The following is a 15,652-nucleotide window of genomic DNA, read 5'->3' as shown; positions in this document are numbered from 1 at the left end:
CCTCCACACCTGGGGTCTCCCCACCCCCCCGGTCTAACGCAGGCGGGGCACCCGGCGGATGAGGCGGTCTAGGGACCAGAAACTTCTCAGGGGCTTGCTCTGGAATGAAAAATCCTAGGCGCATCACGATGAAGAGCATCTGCCGGGGGTTCGGGCTGCCTGAGCTCCAAGCCAATTCCGCCCGCTTTCTAGATCCTCCACGGCCAAGCAGCTCGCCTCGCGGTGTCTTCGTGTTGTGGACACAACAGATCATTTCACGGGCCTGTGTAAAGCTCTCATGAGACAGTCTGTATGCAGCGTTCACAGCCCCAGTCACAGGAGAGCTGCTCCCCCGGCATTGGCTGCCGCCCCCACCTGTACCACTCGGGACTCCGAGAGGTCTGCAGCGAGAGGTGCCCTCCCGCCAGCCGTGCCCCGGGAAAGCACTGTCCTTGCGTATTACTCCATAGAGAGTTCCCTGGCATCACCTCGTGACGGAACACTCGGCTCTGCCTCCCTTCTCGGGGGCCCATCAACCTCCAAATATTGTAGGAAGGCTCCCTCTTTCCCAGAGGACACATGGGGGTTCCCGCTGGCTCCCTGGCCTTGCTAGGATGGTCACCACAGGGCTGCGGACATGCCACAGCCTGCATTTCTACAAGTGGACTTGCTGAGTCAGAATGGATGCATTTTTAATTTCAATAGATATTGCCAAATTGCTGGGGGCCTCTGAGGCCACAAGACTTAGTTGGCTGTGGCCCGGCCAGAGGCAGAGGTGAAGTGCTTGGGGCCAGAGAGCAGGGATTGAGGAACAGAGCCGCAGATGCTGTGCAGGCGTCCGCACTCCCCAGGCGAATGAGGATCCAGTCAATAGGTGGCTAGAGATGAAGTTCATTCGTTTATTTGGCAACAGAGGACCCTGGGTGTCTGCTCAGTGGTGGGCATTGTACCAGGCAGCAGTGAACACGGTACACAAGATTCCTACTTAGGTGGCCTAATTTCCTAAAACACGATTTGGGGGTATAGGAGTGAAAGCCCGTGGGATATTGGAGCTTTCCTAACTGCTGATGCGACCTTGAAAGGGGTCTTATGACAGGTGTGTGGCCCAGTCAGCACCCATCCAAATCCTGCCTCTCCAGCAAGGCCCACCTCCTCCCCAAGGCCAGATAGCATACTCCTGCCTCTTCTGCCAGATGACCTTGACTCCACATTCTCACTGTATGTCACTCTAGCATGAACGCCCATGTGGACCCATCCGTCTTCTGTGCTGGGGAGGCACAGCAGATGTGGGCCTTTGGAACTGGCTCTCCAGGCTCCGGCACTAACTGACACATGAATGTGCACAGGCGGGCTCACCCCTCCCAGCTTTGGTTCCCTCCTTTCTGGAAGGGGAATGGTATCTGCCCAGCTGAGAGATGGTAAGACTTAGAAGATGCAGCGCCTACGGGGAAGGCTTTGGTGGACGTGAGCGGCATCCTTGGCCAGCCAGGCAGAGCGCCTCTCGCCTTTCTGGAACGTCAGCATGCAGTGAGTCCTGGCACCAGGGCACGAGGCAGTAGGGGCCCCACACGAAGAGAGAGAAGTGAAGAAAATCCAGGCAAAGGTGAGTAAAACCCAGTCAAGTTCTCTGGGGAGCAGGCTTCAGTGGCACTGTCCGGACAGATTCACAAGGCTCTATGTGGTGAGCCCAAGCCCATCCCCACCCCAGCCTACCCTGGACTGTTTACCCGCTCTGCCCCCAACCCCAAAAACCCCTAAGTTCAAAGAACACAGAGCACTTCTCAGTTCCTCCTAAACCCCATGCCCTCTCTCACTTCCAGTTCTCACGGTTGCCATTCCTCTCCATCTGGAAAGTAGCCCCAAACCCCGTTCCACCTCAACACCTGACTGATGGACCCATTCTCAGGTCTCAGGTAAAAGGGCACTTCTTCTGGGAACCCTGTTCCTGTCCGGACCCCAGCCAGTCACCCTCCCCCCCACTTTCTCCTTATTTAACCCACAGACACACCGAGCATGTAATGTGGTCCTTGTTCAACGTCCCCTTCCCCAGAAAGAAGAAACCTTTGGCGCCCATGGTCCCAGCTGTCCCCCAGCCCCCTGCCCTCAGGATGTGCCACGGGCATCTGAAATAGTGAATGGAATCGTCAGGCCTTCAGCTACAGGTAAATCCAAGTAACCACAAGCTCCAGCCAGAGCCACCATTACTCAGCAGTTGCAACATCTGTTCTGTCCTGTTTGCAAGGGTTACAGACACAGGTCTGAGGGCTGGCTACCAACTTCCTGCCGTCCTGAAGTGAGAAGGAATGCGGCTCTTCCCCCCTGGCGGAGTCCTCAGGTGTGGCAGCAGATGGGGCATGGGGGGGGCCTCAGAACCACTGGGTGAGTGAGTAAAAAAACAAAGCACAGGAATTAGATCTTAGGCTGCATGTTCTAGATTCACCGACTTCCTGACTCTTAGAAACATACCACTTAAGATGTTGCCGTGGCCTGAATAGTTTGAACAACATCACACAGAGATTCAGGTCGGGAAGCCAGGCAGACCCAGGTTCAAATCCAGGCTGTGCCACTAATTGGCTCTGTGACCTTGGGCAAGTGATTTTACCACTTCGCACCTCAGTTTCCTAATGTGTAAAGGGGAATCATACCTACCTCAGAGAGACGATGGGAAAATTCAAAGTGTATATAAAATGCCTGGAATGCTTGCTGATATAAAACTGATGTTAGTAAATGCAAACTATTTTTAAAATTATTTCCAAAGCCCCCCCGACAGAATTTTCATTGGAGAGCAACTCCATTACATTGACTTGAGATCCTGGCTACCACACTGCGCAGTGAGCTCTCCAGGACGAGATCTACACAATATAGGTCACCAGCACTTGGGTGCTTAGAACTAAACACACAGCTGTCCTTGTCAGAAGGTATGCGGGCAGTAAGACAAGTCATGTGCTATTGTTGGGAAACTGGGTCGAAAACCAGAAAAAAAAAAAAAAAATTACTCTGAATTCCTGTCAGGGAGGCCTGGGTGTCAGGCATCTGTTTCTACACAGCACAGGAAAGCAAAAGCCATGGATGGGTACAAAGAGAATAAAAGAGGGAGCGCGCGCATCTGGCTGGGAGGGGGTGGGGAACAATTGAAAGTATTTGGTCTTTTAACTAGAGATTTTCACCCTCTGGTCTTTACCTTCGAAAACTGCACAACAGTAGCCAACCCAGTCGTGTACTTGGAACAACCAGCCTGGCTTCGCCCCTAATCTTATCTTTAGCTGCTGCCACATGTTCCAGAATGCTGCCACTCTCTTTCCTTTGTAAGTTACTTTCAAGTAGGAGAAGGGGTGGCTGGGGGCCGGGGTGGGGGGTGCTGTGTGCCCCTGGCCCTCCAAGCCCACCCATCCCCCTCACTCATCCCCTCTAAACACAGTGAGCTATTGAACTGATCTTTGACCTGCCAGCCAGTATCCTTTTAAGTTTTTCACAAGCCAGAGATGATAGATGTTGACATGATCTGGCAGCTTCCTCTCCCAGAACCACCGGCCAACTCTTTCAGTAAAGACCGCGCCTCTCCTGCTCTTCAGAGCAGCCTCTGGGGGAAGGGGAGTGGGAGGGAGCAAAACTGGAATTGCCTGCCTGAGTGGAAGCTCTTTTGGCAATTTCAGAGCCACTGAAGTGGTAGATCAGTTGAGAGGAAAAAAACACTCTGAGACCTGCCAGATTGTCCCTGAAAAAGAGGAAAAAACAGGAGAGATCAAAGATGGAAGAGCAAGCCAGACTCGTCAGAGCAGGTCCTTCTCACCAAGCAGCTTCCATGGACTTCTGGCACCATCAATCTCCTGGCATAGAAGACCAAATGTGCCGAGAATGTCGGCTGTAGCCTTAGGAGGCTAAGGCCTCCAACCACTAGTCCCGGGAAAAGGCTGCAGGCAGAGCAGGGAGGGTTTTCCATTGCAGCCATCAGGCTGATCTGATTGGACTTGCTGCCCACTCTGCCACTTCCCTGCTCTGTGACCTTGAGCATGATAGAAGCCTCTCTGGGCCTCAGCTTTCCCATGACCGGAAGTGGGATCACACACTTGAACTGCAGGGGTGCTGTATGTTGACTGAAGCGCCTGGAACCTAGGCTCCTTCCCTTGAACATCACAGGGGTTCCACATACGGCCTCTGACAAACAGCATCACCTTTCAGAAACTCAGGGTGTTTTTCCTGCCCATGGAGTGGGAATGGTACATCTTCAGAGAATTTGTAGGTATTACACACAAGGTCTTTCTAGAAGCCGTTTTATGCCTTCTACCAAGAATTTAAGTAGGTCTGAGCACTGGCACCACGGAACGGCCAGTTTCTGTGCTTGTAATGGGCAGTGCTGAGGGCATCCTGCTCTCTAAACACCAGGTTCACGTGACACGAAATTGCCCGGAGGAGGGGCACCTGACTGACTCGGTCTGTGGAGCACAAACTCTTGATTTCAGAGTCGTGATTTCAAGCCCCACGCTGGGCGGGGAGCCTACTTAAAATAAAATTTAGAAAAAGAAGAAATTGCCCCGAGGAGCAATTAATCTGGGATGTGAGATGTCAAGGGAAAAGGACCACACAGGTGAGGAGCATAAAAGTGGAGCTCTGTCTTCTCGGTGCCGAGCGCAGGCTGCGGTTGGCACAGATGCTCAGCGAGACCGCCAGGCTCGGTCTGGGCCCCAGCACCACTCATCCTTGCAACCTGCCTCACAGCCCACAAAATAAAGTCGCTATGTGGATTAGGTAATACCAGTGCAGTTCAGACATCAGCCAGCATGGAGAAAGCTGTTAACAACTGTAGCATTGTTTACTCACTGAATATCCAAATATCCCTAGGCTCTCCCTTCTTAGACCCCTTGCAAGGTTAGGTCGGCTCATGGACCCCTGCTGGTCAACGGGCTGAGAACAAGTGTCACGTGTCATTTCAGGACCGGGGCGTGTAAAAGCTGGTGCTTATTTGCCAACTTCTCCTTCCCCTGCCTCTGCCATCATGGAAACCACGTGCTAAGATGGTAGAGTGGCAAAGTGGAAGTAAACGGAGTCACTGACACCCCCAGAACAGCTGCCCTGCAGTCATCCAACAGTGTAAGAAATAGACCTTTGGATTAACCACTGGGATTTCAGTGTATCCTATAGGGACCAGTAATGGCTAGTAATAGACGTGCAAATCAAGGATGATTAAGACGGAAAAGGAAAAATTTTATAAAAATCAGAAAATTTTTGCTGAGTACCTGGAGTGTTCCAGGAATCACGGTGGTACTTTAAGAATTACTCTAGGACACGGTTCTTAACTGGGGGGTGGTCTGGGCCCCCAGGGGATACCTGACAACAGAGGTGTTCTTGGTTGTCACAGCTGAAGGGATACTACTGGCAACCAGTGGGTAGAGGCCAGGGACACCACTGAGGGACCCTGAAAATGAAAAGTCAAAAAAAAAAAAACACCCTCCCATCACAGCCCAGACCATTCTTCTGAGATTAACGACTAGCACTTACTTCTTCTATCCTCCGTATATTCAAGTACAGGCATGTGAATATCCTTTTTTATGTTCAATGGGAACAAATCACACACCGTTCTACATGTATGTGTATATTAGTTCATTCTACGTCAGAACCATCATCTGCCTTAGTGGCCAAAGAACCAAAGAGATGCTAGTTTCTCATGTCGGGCCACAATGGAAGGCCCTCCCCAAGGGAGATTTTAGAACAACTGTCCTGGCCCCACTCCCAGAGATGGTTTCAACTGGCCTAGCAGGATGCAAACACCCACCATTTTCCCTGAGTTCCACCAAGCTTGAAGGCTAGAACTAGTTCCCCCCATCTGTGCACCAGCTCCAGCAACCTCCGGACCTCTCCGGGCTCACTCTCCAACCGGAAGACTTTCTCCAGTCTCACTCCCTCTATTCCCTTCCCTACCCTCTCTGAACATGTTCTCACCTCCCTTAAACCACCTCTGCCATCCACCACTACTGCCCCTCTTCCCCCTGCCCTTCACGGCCAAGTCTTTCCACTCACATTCCATTCACTCTTCAGACCATTTAAGTTCCTCTCTCCCAAACCACCAAGCTCTCTTCAGATCTTACCTCTCAACTGACCCTGGACCACACTCCTAAAGGACTTATGTTGCTTCTTCAACTTTACCAACGTTCAGCTGGTCGGCTGGAAGTGAAGAGTCAGGCAGAAAGGTAGGTTAAGTAGAACCCTATGAACCCAGGATGAAAATACTGGTGGCAAACAGGTTAATACTGCATCTGAACTGGTGAATGCAGGTGTTGCTCCTTCCTGCTCCTCCAGTTTGGGAAATCCGAATTTGCAGCAGGCAGAGGTGGACTTTGCGGCACTCAGCAACACCAGGAGTCAAGTCCCAACCAACCCAGGTACCACGTGGATGACATTAAAATGGAGATGTTTACTAGATATCCAAACCAAAATAGCAAAGACGCAATTGACAGCTCAAGCTCAGGGGAGAGATGAATATAAACTCGAGTCTTCAACAGAGATGGTGTTTAAATCCATGAAGAGAAGTTGGGTTTCAACAAAGGAATGAGCACAGAGAAGTTCAAGAACAAAGCCCTGGGAAAAGAGTTAGAACTAAAGCAAGAGAACTAAAGCTACGGAAGTGCCTCAAGAACTGATTGACCCTGTCAAACAGGACTGAAAGTCAAGGGGAATGAAGACTGTACCTCTCAATGCAGTCATCACTGCTGACCTTGACACTCACTTTCAGCAGCATGACAAGCCTGACCAGAGTGTTTTCACAGTCAAAACTGGAAAAGCTCACACGGAACTCTTTTGAGGAATCCCACTATAAAAAGGAACAGTAACTAGAGACAGACACAGCCTAAAATCAACCCATGCTGAGTCTCATAAAATGTGATTTCTTTAAAAGGCATCTAATGCTCTCGTCCTTTCTCAGAACGAGCAAGGAAATCCCAGGTTCTCTTCCAACTGTTCGTATCTACTAGAAATTATTTTGCATCTAAAGACTTTAGGCTAACGGAGAGTCACAGAGCATTTAACTCTTAAAAGCTAGTGTGAAGCTCCTATAGGTATTACAAATATCATGTAGCCCACCAGGGAAGACATATGCTTGGTAACTTGCCCAAGGCTATCCCAGTCCAGGGTGCTCTAGAGAAAAGGCAAACTGCAGGCTTACTACTGGTCGGATGCTGTTTTTTGAACCGATTGCTGGGTGAAATCACAAGTGACTTCCTTCCTGCTCAGATACATACCACAAATATCTTGCGTATGCGTGCAAATGTGTATGCGCTACATGTGCTAATTTAATTTCCTAAGAAGTTCTGCAGAACACCTGGGTCAAAGTGCAGTCTGCATTACCAAAAAGAATGAACCAGAGCGGGGGAAATGCATGACAATGTCTTTACTTTTAAATGATTATCAGTACACCAAGTAATAACATGTAACAAGTTCTTGAATTCTATCATCTAATAATTTTGATTAAGAGAAACTAAAAGCAGCCTGAACAATATATCCTAGTATTCGTTGTTCTACCCTTAGCCAGAAAGGACTATTTTAAGGCTGGCTGCTGCTTCACACAAGTTACAAGTAACTATTTACTACTTTTTCATAGATAAAGCCCCTGACCTTCAAGAAAGCTTTAGGGAAAAAAAAATTTAATCCCTTTCTTTCTTTTAAAAAAAAAAAAAAAAATTTTTTTCTACATCTAAGAAAGGAAAGTACTGATATATATGTTGCTTGAGCTAAAAGGCATAGGAAAACAAACCACGTATACACATTAAATTTCTAAGAAATATGAGGTAAAAGGAGAAAATCTTTGGATAAGCTCTACGTTTGTACAAAGAAGCTAGATTTGCTATTCTCCAAAGTGAAGGGACCTACAACATAATATACAGAAATAATTTAATGCCTTTTCCCAAGGATGTAGTTACTCAAGCTTTGCTGAAGCTTCGTTTTCCATGAAGGTATCTAACATGCCAATCTGCACGCAGAGCTGCTCCTTCCTCCCCTTATCCATTTATGCGGTAGTTTTCATGGATTTCCGGCCGGATGTCACAGACAAAGGCCAGGAGGTTATCCAGGACTTCATCCCTGTTCTGCTGGAAGTAGGTCTGCAGGATGGTCATCTTCTCCTGGGTCTCCTTCTCCACTTCAGTGCTGCAGCTGCCGTGGGATCCCAGAGCCTGGAGTTGGGGGGGGGTAAGGACACACAGGGAAGGTCAGGTTGGCGCTCTGGCTGGCGCCTCCTCCTTAGTTCTGGAGAAACCAAGTCTCAGCAGGGGATACAAATAATCAGCAGTGGGCCATGTAACCTCGTGATTGACGAGCACGTGGGGAAGGTGGTGTTCCTGGTTAACGGAAACAAAAACTGAGGCAATCACTTTGGTGGCCAACCTTCAACCATCTATCAAAAGGTAAACTGCACAGCATTTCCATGGCTCAGAAATTACCCTGGAGAGCAATAAATTCACATGCTCCAGAGTCTAACGTACAGCCCTAACCAAGACTAGAATAAACCCAAAGATCCCATACCTGAGGACATAACAAATTATGGTGCATCTCTACCAGAGAACGTCCTCAGCTATAAAGAAAGATAAAGTAGACATGTGCAGCAAAATGGAATGAACTGTAAAATACGCAGTTTAAGGAGGGAAAAAAGCAAGATACAAAATGGTGTCAGTGTGGTTAGTAAATGTGTTTCCTTGTGTGGTTTTAAAAGGGGAGATAAATCATGGTATAGTAAAAAAATAAGAAAGAAAACCGCTTAAAAATAAAAAAAAATAAAATAAAATAAAACACAAGAGAATGCAGTTTTGGAGGAACAGGTCCTGCATAACTGGTTCATGTTCCAGCTCTGACATTCAGCAGCAGGTTCCCCAGTATTATCAATACACGACACCTATTCTTTCAAATATAAATATTCTAGCAGAATATGCTAGAAACTATTAATAGTGATGGTTTCTGAGGAAAACTGAAGGTCTGGGTGGGAGGGAGACTATCTTCATTGTCATCCTGTTTTACTGCTTCAATTTTTAATCATGTCTTACTCTTTCGATCTCCATTCACAATTTAACACACACTTTAACACACAGTGATGGATAAATTTTATCCTGGGTCTTCATGGTATGGCTGGCTTTCAGTCAAGTATAGGCCTACTTTGTTAAAATGAGAGCTATCAGGTTCTTCTTCTTACTAAAAGCCTTTATTAACAGGTCAATAACAGAAGGAGAAAGCCATAAAAAATACTTTTCTTGGAGGCCCCAGGAAAGGCAGGCCCTGTTGGAACTTACCAGACCAGAGAAGGCAACCCAACCAGCGGCAGAATGGAGGCCAGGGCCCTGTCCAGGGAGCAGCTGACGCAGGGTGCTGAAAGAGGGGATGGCTCGGACCTCAGGGAGGGATTGCGCAAATGCTGAGGCCACACAGGGAGTGATGGGGTGAGGGGTTCCCACAGGAAGCCCAGAGCACCGTGTTCCCCTGCATAGGCAGACAGGCCTCCACGCAACTTACATACAGAGCAGAAGGAGGGGTCCCCCGGAAGGAATGGGGGTGGGGAGAGTTCATCCCGGAGCTTGAGAAAACAGCTTAAGGAAGTCTCCCTAACAGGTTCTTGAAGACAAACTTTTTTGTGTCTGACCACTTCTATCTTCTAACTTGCTCCTGCCTCTTTCCGTGTGCATTAACTCTAGCCCTCCCTAGCTGTACACACATGACAGCGCACAAGGGGAAAGCCTTCTCTCGCATGTCACCTAGTCCTCCATAACCTGCACAGAGGCCATCACTCCCCTTCTCACAGATGAGGAAACCGAGGCTCAAAGAGCTCGAAGGGAACATGTAAAGACTCTAACCTGCGTTTCCGGAATCCACACTTGGGACTCTTCGCATTTTATTGTAACTATTCATACTGGCGGAATAGAGAATTAGCTCAGTTGCTAATTAGCTCAGTTGCTAATTCTTATTTTTAAAGGTCCATAACCCTACTGGGGTGGGGGTAGGGAAAGGGGGACATGATCTCTATTCTGTGACTATAATCCACAAGCCAGGCCTCAGTCAGCTCTCTCCAAGCTGAAGGGGTTACACTGAACACCGCTAGGAAACCTCAGAGCTCATGCCTGCCCCCACAGCATTGCTCCTGTCTCTATGAGCAACAATGGCATCGACATACAAATAAGCCGAGGCAGGTCCCTAACATGAGGACTGCTGCAATGTTTTGTCAACAGTCTGACCACTGACAGCACCAATCTGCCTCACTTCAAGTTTGAATAGCACTGGGGCAGTCCAAAGATGGAGGACACTTTTGCTACTTACTGCAACAAGGGAGGCATGTGCCTTTCATCACTGGACTTGGGCATGGGATGGTGTGTGTCTGAAACCAGTGAAGGTCACAAGGTAGAACTTGAGAATGAAGCCCACAAAGACAAGGGCAGAGCTGAGAGATGGAAATAATGTCCTGAGAGCATTACTGAAGCTCCTGGATCAAAACAGAGTTAGCCTTTCACCTGGCTCTTTAATTACACAAGCCAATAAATTCCATTTTGTGTAAACTAGTTTGAATTGTTTCCTGCCACCTGTATCCAAGAGTCCTGATAGAGTTTCTTTCCTCTGTGAAACCCTTCTCCAGCCTTTCCCCTTTCCAGAATTCTCCCTGCTTCGTGATCTGTTGTTGTACTACTATCGCATGCCATCTTCTGCTTCGTAGCCCAGCCCACACTCTTGCTAAGTGTCTCTACCACACTGGAGTGGGCTCCAGCTAATGGACATTATGACTGCCACAGCCCCTCTCACAGCTGTAGGTCTGCATGACTCGCACTTTATTACTGTCTCCCTGACCATGAGACTGTAAGCTAAGCTCCATGAGGCGGGGACCGTGTCTATGTCTGTTCACAGCTGGTTCCCTAATATCGGGCACAGGTTAACATGTTCAACAGGTATTTGTGAAATGATCTGAGTAAGTGAAGACTAGGATTCAAAGTTAGTTAAAAACTGATCACCTAGTGACTCAGCCTGGACATTTAATAGTCAAAATTTCAATTTTCAACCAGAATCACAATCTCCCAGCTCTGATGCATATTTTGAGAACCTGGGGAAAAGGAGAGAAGAGGAAAGCCTCAAGACACGAAAGCAATAATGAATATAAACCAAGCCCACCGCAGCTTCCTTGGCCTTGAACTCCTTCTCTCTTTGCAGGCGGTATTGTTCAATTTCAGCCTGAGCTTCTTCTTTGGCCTGCTTCAGCCTCCGGTTCTTTCCTGTTTTCAAAGGAAAAATCTACATCAAGAAGTGGTTAAAAGACAAGGAGAAGAGGAAGCAGAGACTAAGATGGTAAATTCTAACAGTAAACAAGGAAAAACTTGTATTAAAGGTACAGTCCCAAGACACATGCATAGAAGAGGGAATTCAGAGATAACTCAAGAGTATAGGTTCCTGCCCTCTCCAGGCTGTACTTGTGATTAGGTAAAAAGGACCATCTTCCGTAACTACAGACTATAAATGATGGGAAAAAATCTGCAGTGTGTCAGAATATTCTCTCAATCTCCACTACTCAAAACCAAGACAAATGGGGGATTTAGCCATCTGGGGAACTCCTCCTCTTCCCAAGAAGTAAACACCTAAGGATCCCGCTGATTACAACTGGGGCTCTCCTTAGAAGCTGAGCAAGGAGACTAATATGCTCCCAAGGGACATCAACCTAAAATGTAACTAATGAAACAGATGATGTAATATTGGAAAGGGAAAAACCATGCCTGTGTGCAAGGAAATAAGTAAGGAAAGTAGTTCTGGGAAGGAATCTGGAATGGGGGACCCTGGACGGTTAAGACAAGCATCTAAGTGAGGAAATACAGGTACTCTGATTTCTTGCAGAGAATAAACATACAGTTTGAAAAATTCTCTAGATGCCATCAGAGCCTGTATGAAAACAGACCACAAGGCCAAACAGCATAGAGTCTTTGCTTTGAATCTTTGCTCACTGGATCAAACTTCTCTGATACCCAAATGGAGAGGGGGAGAAGAGTCTTAGATGATCAACCTGGGCATTTACTTAATTTAGAACATAAACCATCCTGTATCTAAGAGAAAGCTTTATTAGACATCATTGTATATCAATTTCTCAAATCCCACTCAAACCATGTGGGCAAATGAAACTAAATTTTACCTCCCACCTCCTAATGAAGAACAGGATGTATAATGACTCCACAACATCAACACACCATGACATTTCTGGTAAAAACAATCAACAGATGTCTCTGAGCACCCAGAGACTACTTCTGCAACTGTATTTTACTCCAGTCTTATTTAGGGCCTACTGCTATCCACGTGAGACTATTTCTACCCCTCTTCTCTGCATGCCATCCTCATCAGCTACATTCAATGCCATTATTACAAAGCCAAAGATCTTTTCCAATCTACAAATAACATTTATGGTTCAAACATTAGGCTAGCTCCACATAACTTCACAAAACCACTGTCCTCGTCACTCCCAATCCCCACAGCTCTCTGAATTAAGATAAAACCATTCTCTGCCCGTCAGGTATCTTCAAAGTTCAATTCTGATAGGCTTCTTTGAAAACCAAAAATAAATAAAATTTCTAAGTTTATTTTTCAGGGAGCCAATTTTTTTTTTAAGATTTTTTATTTATTTATTCGACAGAGATCACAAGTAGGCAGAGAGGCAGGCAGAGAGAGAGGAAGGGAAGCAGGCTCCCTGCTGAGCAGATAGCCCGATGCGGGGCTTGATTCCAGGACCCTGGGATCATGATCTGAGCCGAAGACAGAGGCTTTAACCCACTGAGCCACCCAGGTGCCCCCCAATATTTTGTTTTATTCCAATAAAATAAACTGTAACACAATTCAGTTTTGTGGTCCAAAGCAACGATTTCACAAAAAATGTAGGCTGGACCATTCTGTCACATCAATTCCTAAATGGACAAGTTAACTCTAACTACAGATCAAGAAAGGCAGTGATTCTTTTCAAACTGTAGTTCTTGTCAATACTTCCGTTCCTAATTACTGCAAATTCTGTTATGTACACTAGCTATAAACTCACTCCTTTAAAACAGATTCATTCAGTAAATACCTAATAGCTATCGGAGATATACAAGACCTTACACCAAGCTTGATGAGAGAGAAAAATGTAAAAGGTGATCCCCACCTCCAAGACACTCAGAATTATTCTTACCATATTCCAAGTGTTTGTTCCTGCACCTCCCCCAAATTATCTCACATGCTTCTCAACAGACACAACTTCTGTTACTAATAAGTCATCACGGGACAAACGCTAAGTCATTCTGGAAATACTTTATAAAGAGCATGATGAGAAACAGTCTATGAAGAACAGAGAACTTTCCAGTTACCAGAGCAAGAGTAAAAGGCTCGTTCCCATCTCCGGTTCCCTCAATGAAAGCTTTTCCTGTGAAACACACAGTATCACACAACCCCTCATCCAGAAATTACAAGAAATGCTTGAAATCTGCTTGGGTGTGGAATAAAAGTTTAAGTCTTTTAACAGGAGAAAGACCGAGACCGAGGAATTACTAAGAGTAACAGTTCTTGCTATTTTATCCTTGCATGGAAAACGAAGCCTCTAGACTACTATGCTGCTTCCCAGGATATGGTCAAATCCTTTCTCTAAGCCTCACTTCGCCCATCTGTATAAAAGGGATAAAAATACCTATCTCGCCAGATGGGAAAATGAATACATACAGTTGAATTTGCACATAGTCCCTCCAATCCAGGAGCTTAGTCTAGTGACTAAGCAACATAAAAAAACAAGTTATTGCACAGCGATGACAAAATAAGGTCTTAGGAAGGAATCGTGGACTAGCCCGAGAGGAGAAGGACAAAGCAGGGATGGCTTCCTGGAAGAACCGCTGCCTACATTTTGAGATCTGAAGGACAAGTTAAGTGTTAGATAAAAGAGAGCAGAAACTAGAAAAGAGCATTTCCAAACAGAGAAAAGAGCTGTGCAAAGGCTGGCAGGTCACACAGGCATCACAGCGGTTCAGGATGCCTGGAGGAGAGAACCTAAAAATGAAATAAGGGAAGAAAGCTAGACCCAGGTCCAAAAAACGCGGCCTACACCCTCTGAAGGAATCTGAGCTTTATTCTTCGGCACATGTTTGCTGACTGTGATGTGCATCCCAGGGAGGGCTCTGACTGCAGTGAGGAAAATGGACTTGAAGGAGGTGGCCTTCTCCCACACACCAGTCTAGATCAGAACCACCTGTGAAGTTCTTGAGCAACCTTACATTTCTCAACTCTAGCCTTTATGTCACCTGCTACTAACCCACCCAGTTATCTGCTTCCTTCTCTGGGACTCTGAATACCGTGTTGATAGAGACACTGGAGCACCGCGCCAAGGCGTCTGGCACATATTAACCACATTAAAAAAAAAAAAAAAACAAAAAAAACCTTTTTTAAAGAAATCAACGCACCAGGCTGGTACCAGAGCCTCAAAAAATCTAATGTCCCGGACTAAGATGCTAGCCGTAGGGAGGGGGAAAAGCGAAGAGCCATAATAAACATCTAGGCGACTGACTAAACGTGGCGAAGAGGAAGAGACGTGGCAAGAGGGCTGTTTCCAGCCTGAGCAACAGCATGGACGGCAGCTCTGCACACTGAGACAGAGCAACACAAAGGAGCAAGTGACGGGCAAAGACGACGCGTTCCCTTTGAACACCCCCTCCCACACCCCTCCCAGATCCCAAGAAGGTCAACCTACTATTGTTTCTTCGTCCTATCCACTACCCCACATCACAGCTTCCAGTCGGCCTACAAGCCTTCCGGAGTCTCACGTCCAGACAGCTTCGAGACTCACAAGCTTCCGCGACGGTCACCACCCCTCCACGCCTCAGTTTTGGGGCCTCATCCACGATCTCTGCACCCACGCCACGCCTGGCCGCCCCGCCTCACCCCACCCCGCCCCGTAACTCACGCTTGCGGGCCTCCGACACCTTCTCGGCAGCCCGCTTCTCGGCCTGCAGCAGCTGCTGGATCCCCTGCGACTGGCTGGCCATGGCGGTGGCGACTCTAAGGCCGAGGGAAGCGGCCTAAATCGGTTCCAGCGGGTCCCTCCGGTCAGCTGACCCAGCCGCCTAAGATCTGCGCCTGCGCTCTGCGCCAGCGCCCCGCCCACCATCACGTGACGACCGCAGCGCCGCGTCAGCTGATTGCACTCGGCGTCTAGTGACTGGAGAGGGAAGGGGTGGGGCGGGGAAGGAAGGGCAGAGCGTCGCGGCTGCGCCTGCGCAGGATCTGTCTTCTGCCTTTCACCCCTCCCCCACTCGGCCTAGTCCTCCGCCAACGTGTGGCTGTTCCTTCCCTGGTTCAGTTGGGGCGCGACGTCGTTATTGCTGTAATCCCTCGCTTAGCAAAATGCCCGCATTAAGGTCAGGAGAGAAGGAGTCAGGCCAAAACACAAATAGCTTCCCGTTTTGCACCCTGCTTCACCCTCTCCCCCTTTCTGGAAGGTTCCTTGGCACTTGAATACATTAGGAGGCATATTGAGAAAAGTTTTACCAGGCTCGGGGCATAGAGCGTGGATGGGGAATAGGGTACTTGGGGACAGATCTAACATTAATATGCTGTGTGATTTGGGGGAGGATGCTTTTCTTTGCTGTATCCCAGTTTAGGGCCGAGCTGGACTATTTTCCATAAATATTTAATGATGCCTGCTGTGATCCTAGACCACTGTTGG

At 47.7% G+C, this 15,652-nt stretch overlaps 1 protein-coding gene across 1 annotated transcript; it reads right to left on the bottom strand.

Moving 5' to 3' along the window:
* Positions 1-7,345: 7,345 nt before the first annotated feature.
* Positions 7,346-15,070, bottom strand: ATP6V1G1 (ATPase H+ transporting V1 subunit G1). Its single transcript, XM_004774053.3, has 3 exons — positions 14,891-15,070; positions 11,107-11,207; positions 7,346-8,141 (listed from the first exon to the last, which is right to left on the bottom strand). Exons 1-3 carry the CDS (start codon positions 14,970-14,972, stop codon positions 7,968-7,970), a joined length of 357 nt encoding a protein of 118 aa, XP_004774110.1. The 5' UTR covers positions 14,973-15,070; the 3' UTR covers positions 7,346-7,967.
* Between the last annotated feature and the right edge of the window lie 582 nt (positions 15,071-15,652).

The sequence above is a fragment of the Mustela putorius genome, unplaced genomic scaffold, assembly GCF_011764305.1.
Source record: "Mustela putorius furo isolate JIRA1106 unplaced genomic scaffold, ASM1176430v1.1 tig00537301_pilon_pilon_pilon, whole genome shotgun sequence".
NCBI classification, from domain to species: Eukaryota; Metazoa; Chordata; class Mammalia; order Carnivora; family Mustelidae; genus Mustela; species Mustela putorius.
Note: the sequence above shows the minus strand (reverse complement) of the source record. Positions and strands in the feature narration are given on the sequence as shown.

Coding starts and splice junctions, on each gene's coding strand:
- ATP6V1G1 (XM_004774053.3), bottom strand. CDS start 14,972: ATGGCCAGCCAGTCGCAGGGGATCCAGCAGCTGCTGCAGGCCGAGAAG. Junction 11,208..14,890: donor GGTGTCGGAGGCCCGCAAGC/GTGAGTTACGGG, acceptor CTTTGAAAACAG/GAAAGAACCGGAGGCTGAAG. Junction 8,142..11,106: donor TCAAGGCCAAGGAAGCTGCG/GTGGGCTTGGTT, acceptor CCCCAACTCCAG/GCTCTGGGATCCCACGGCAG.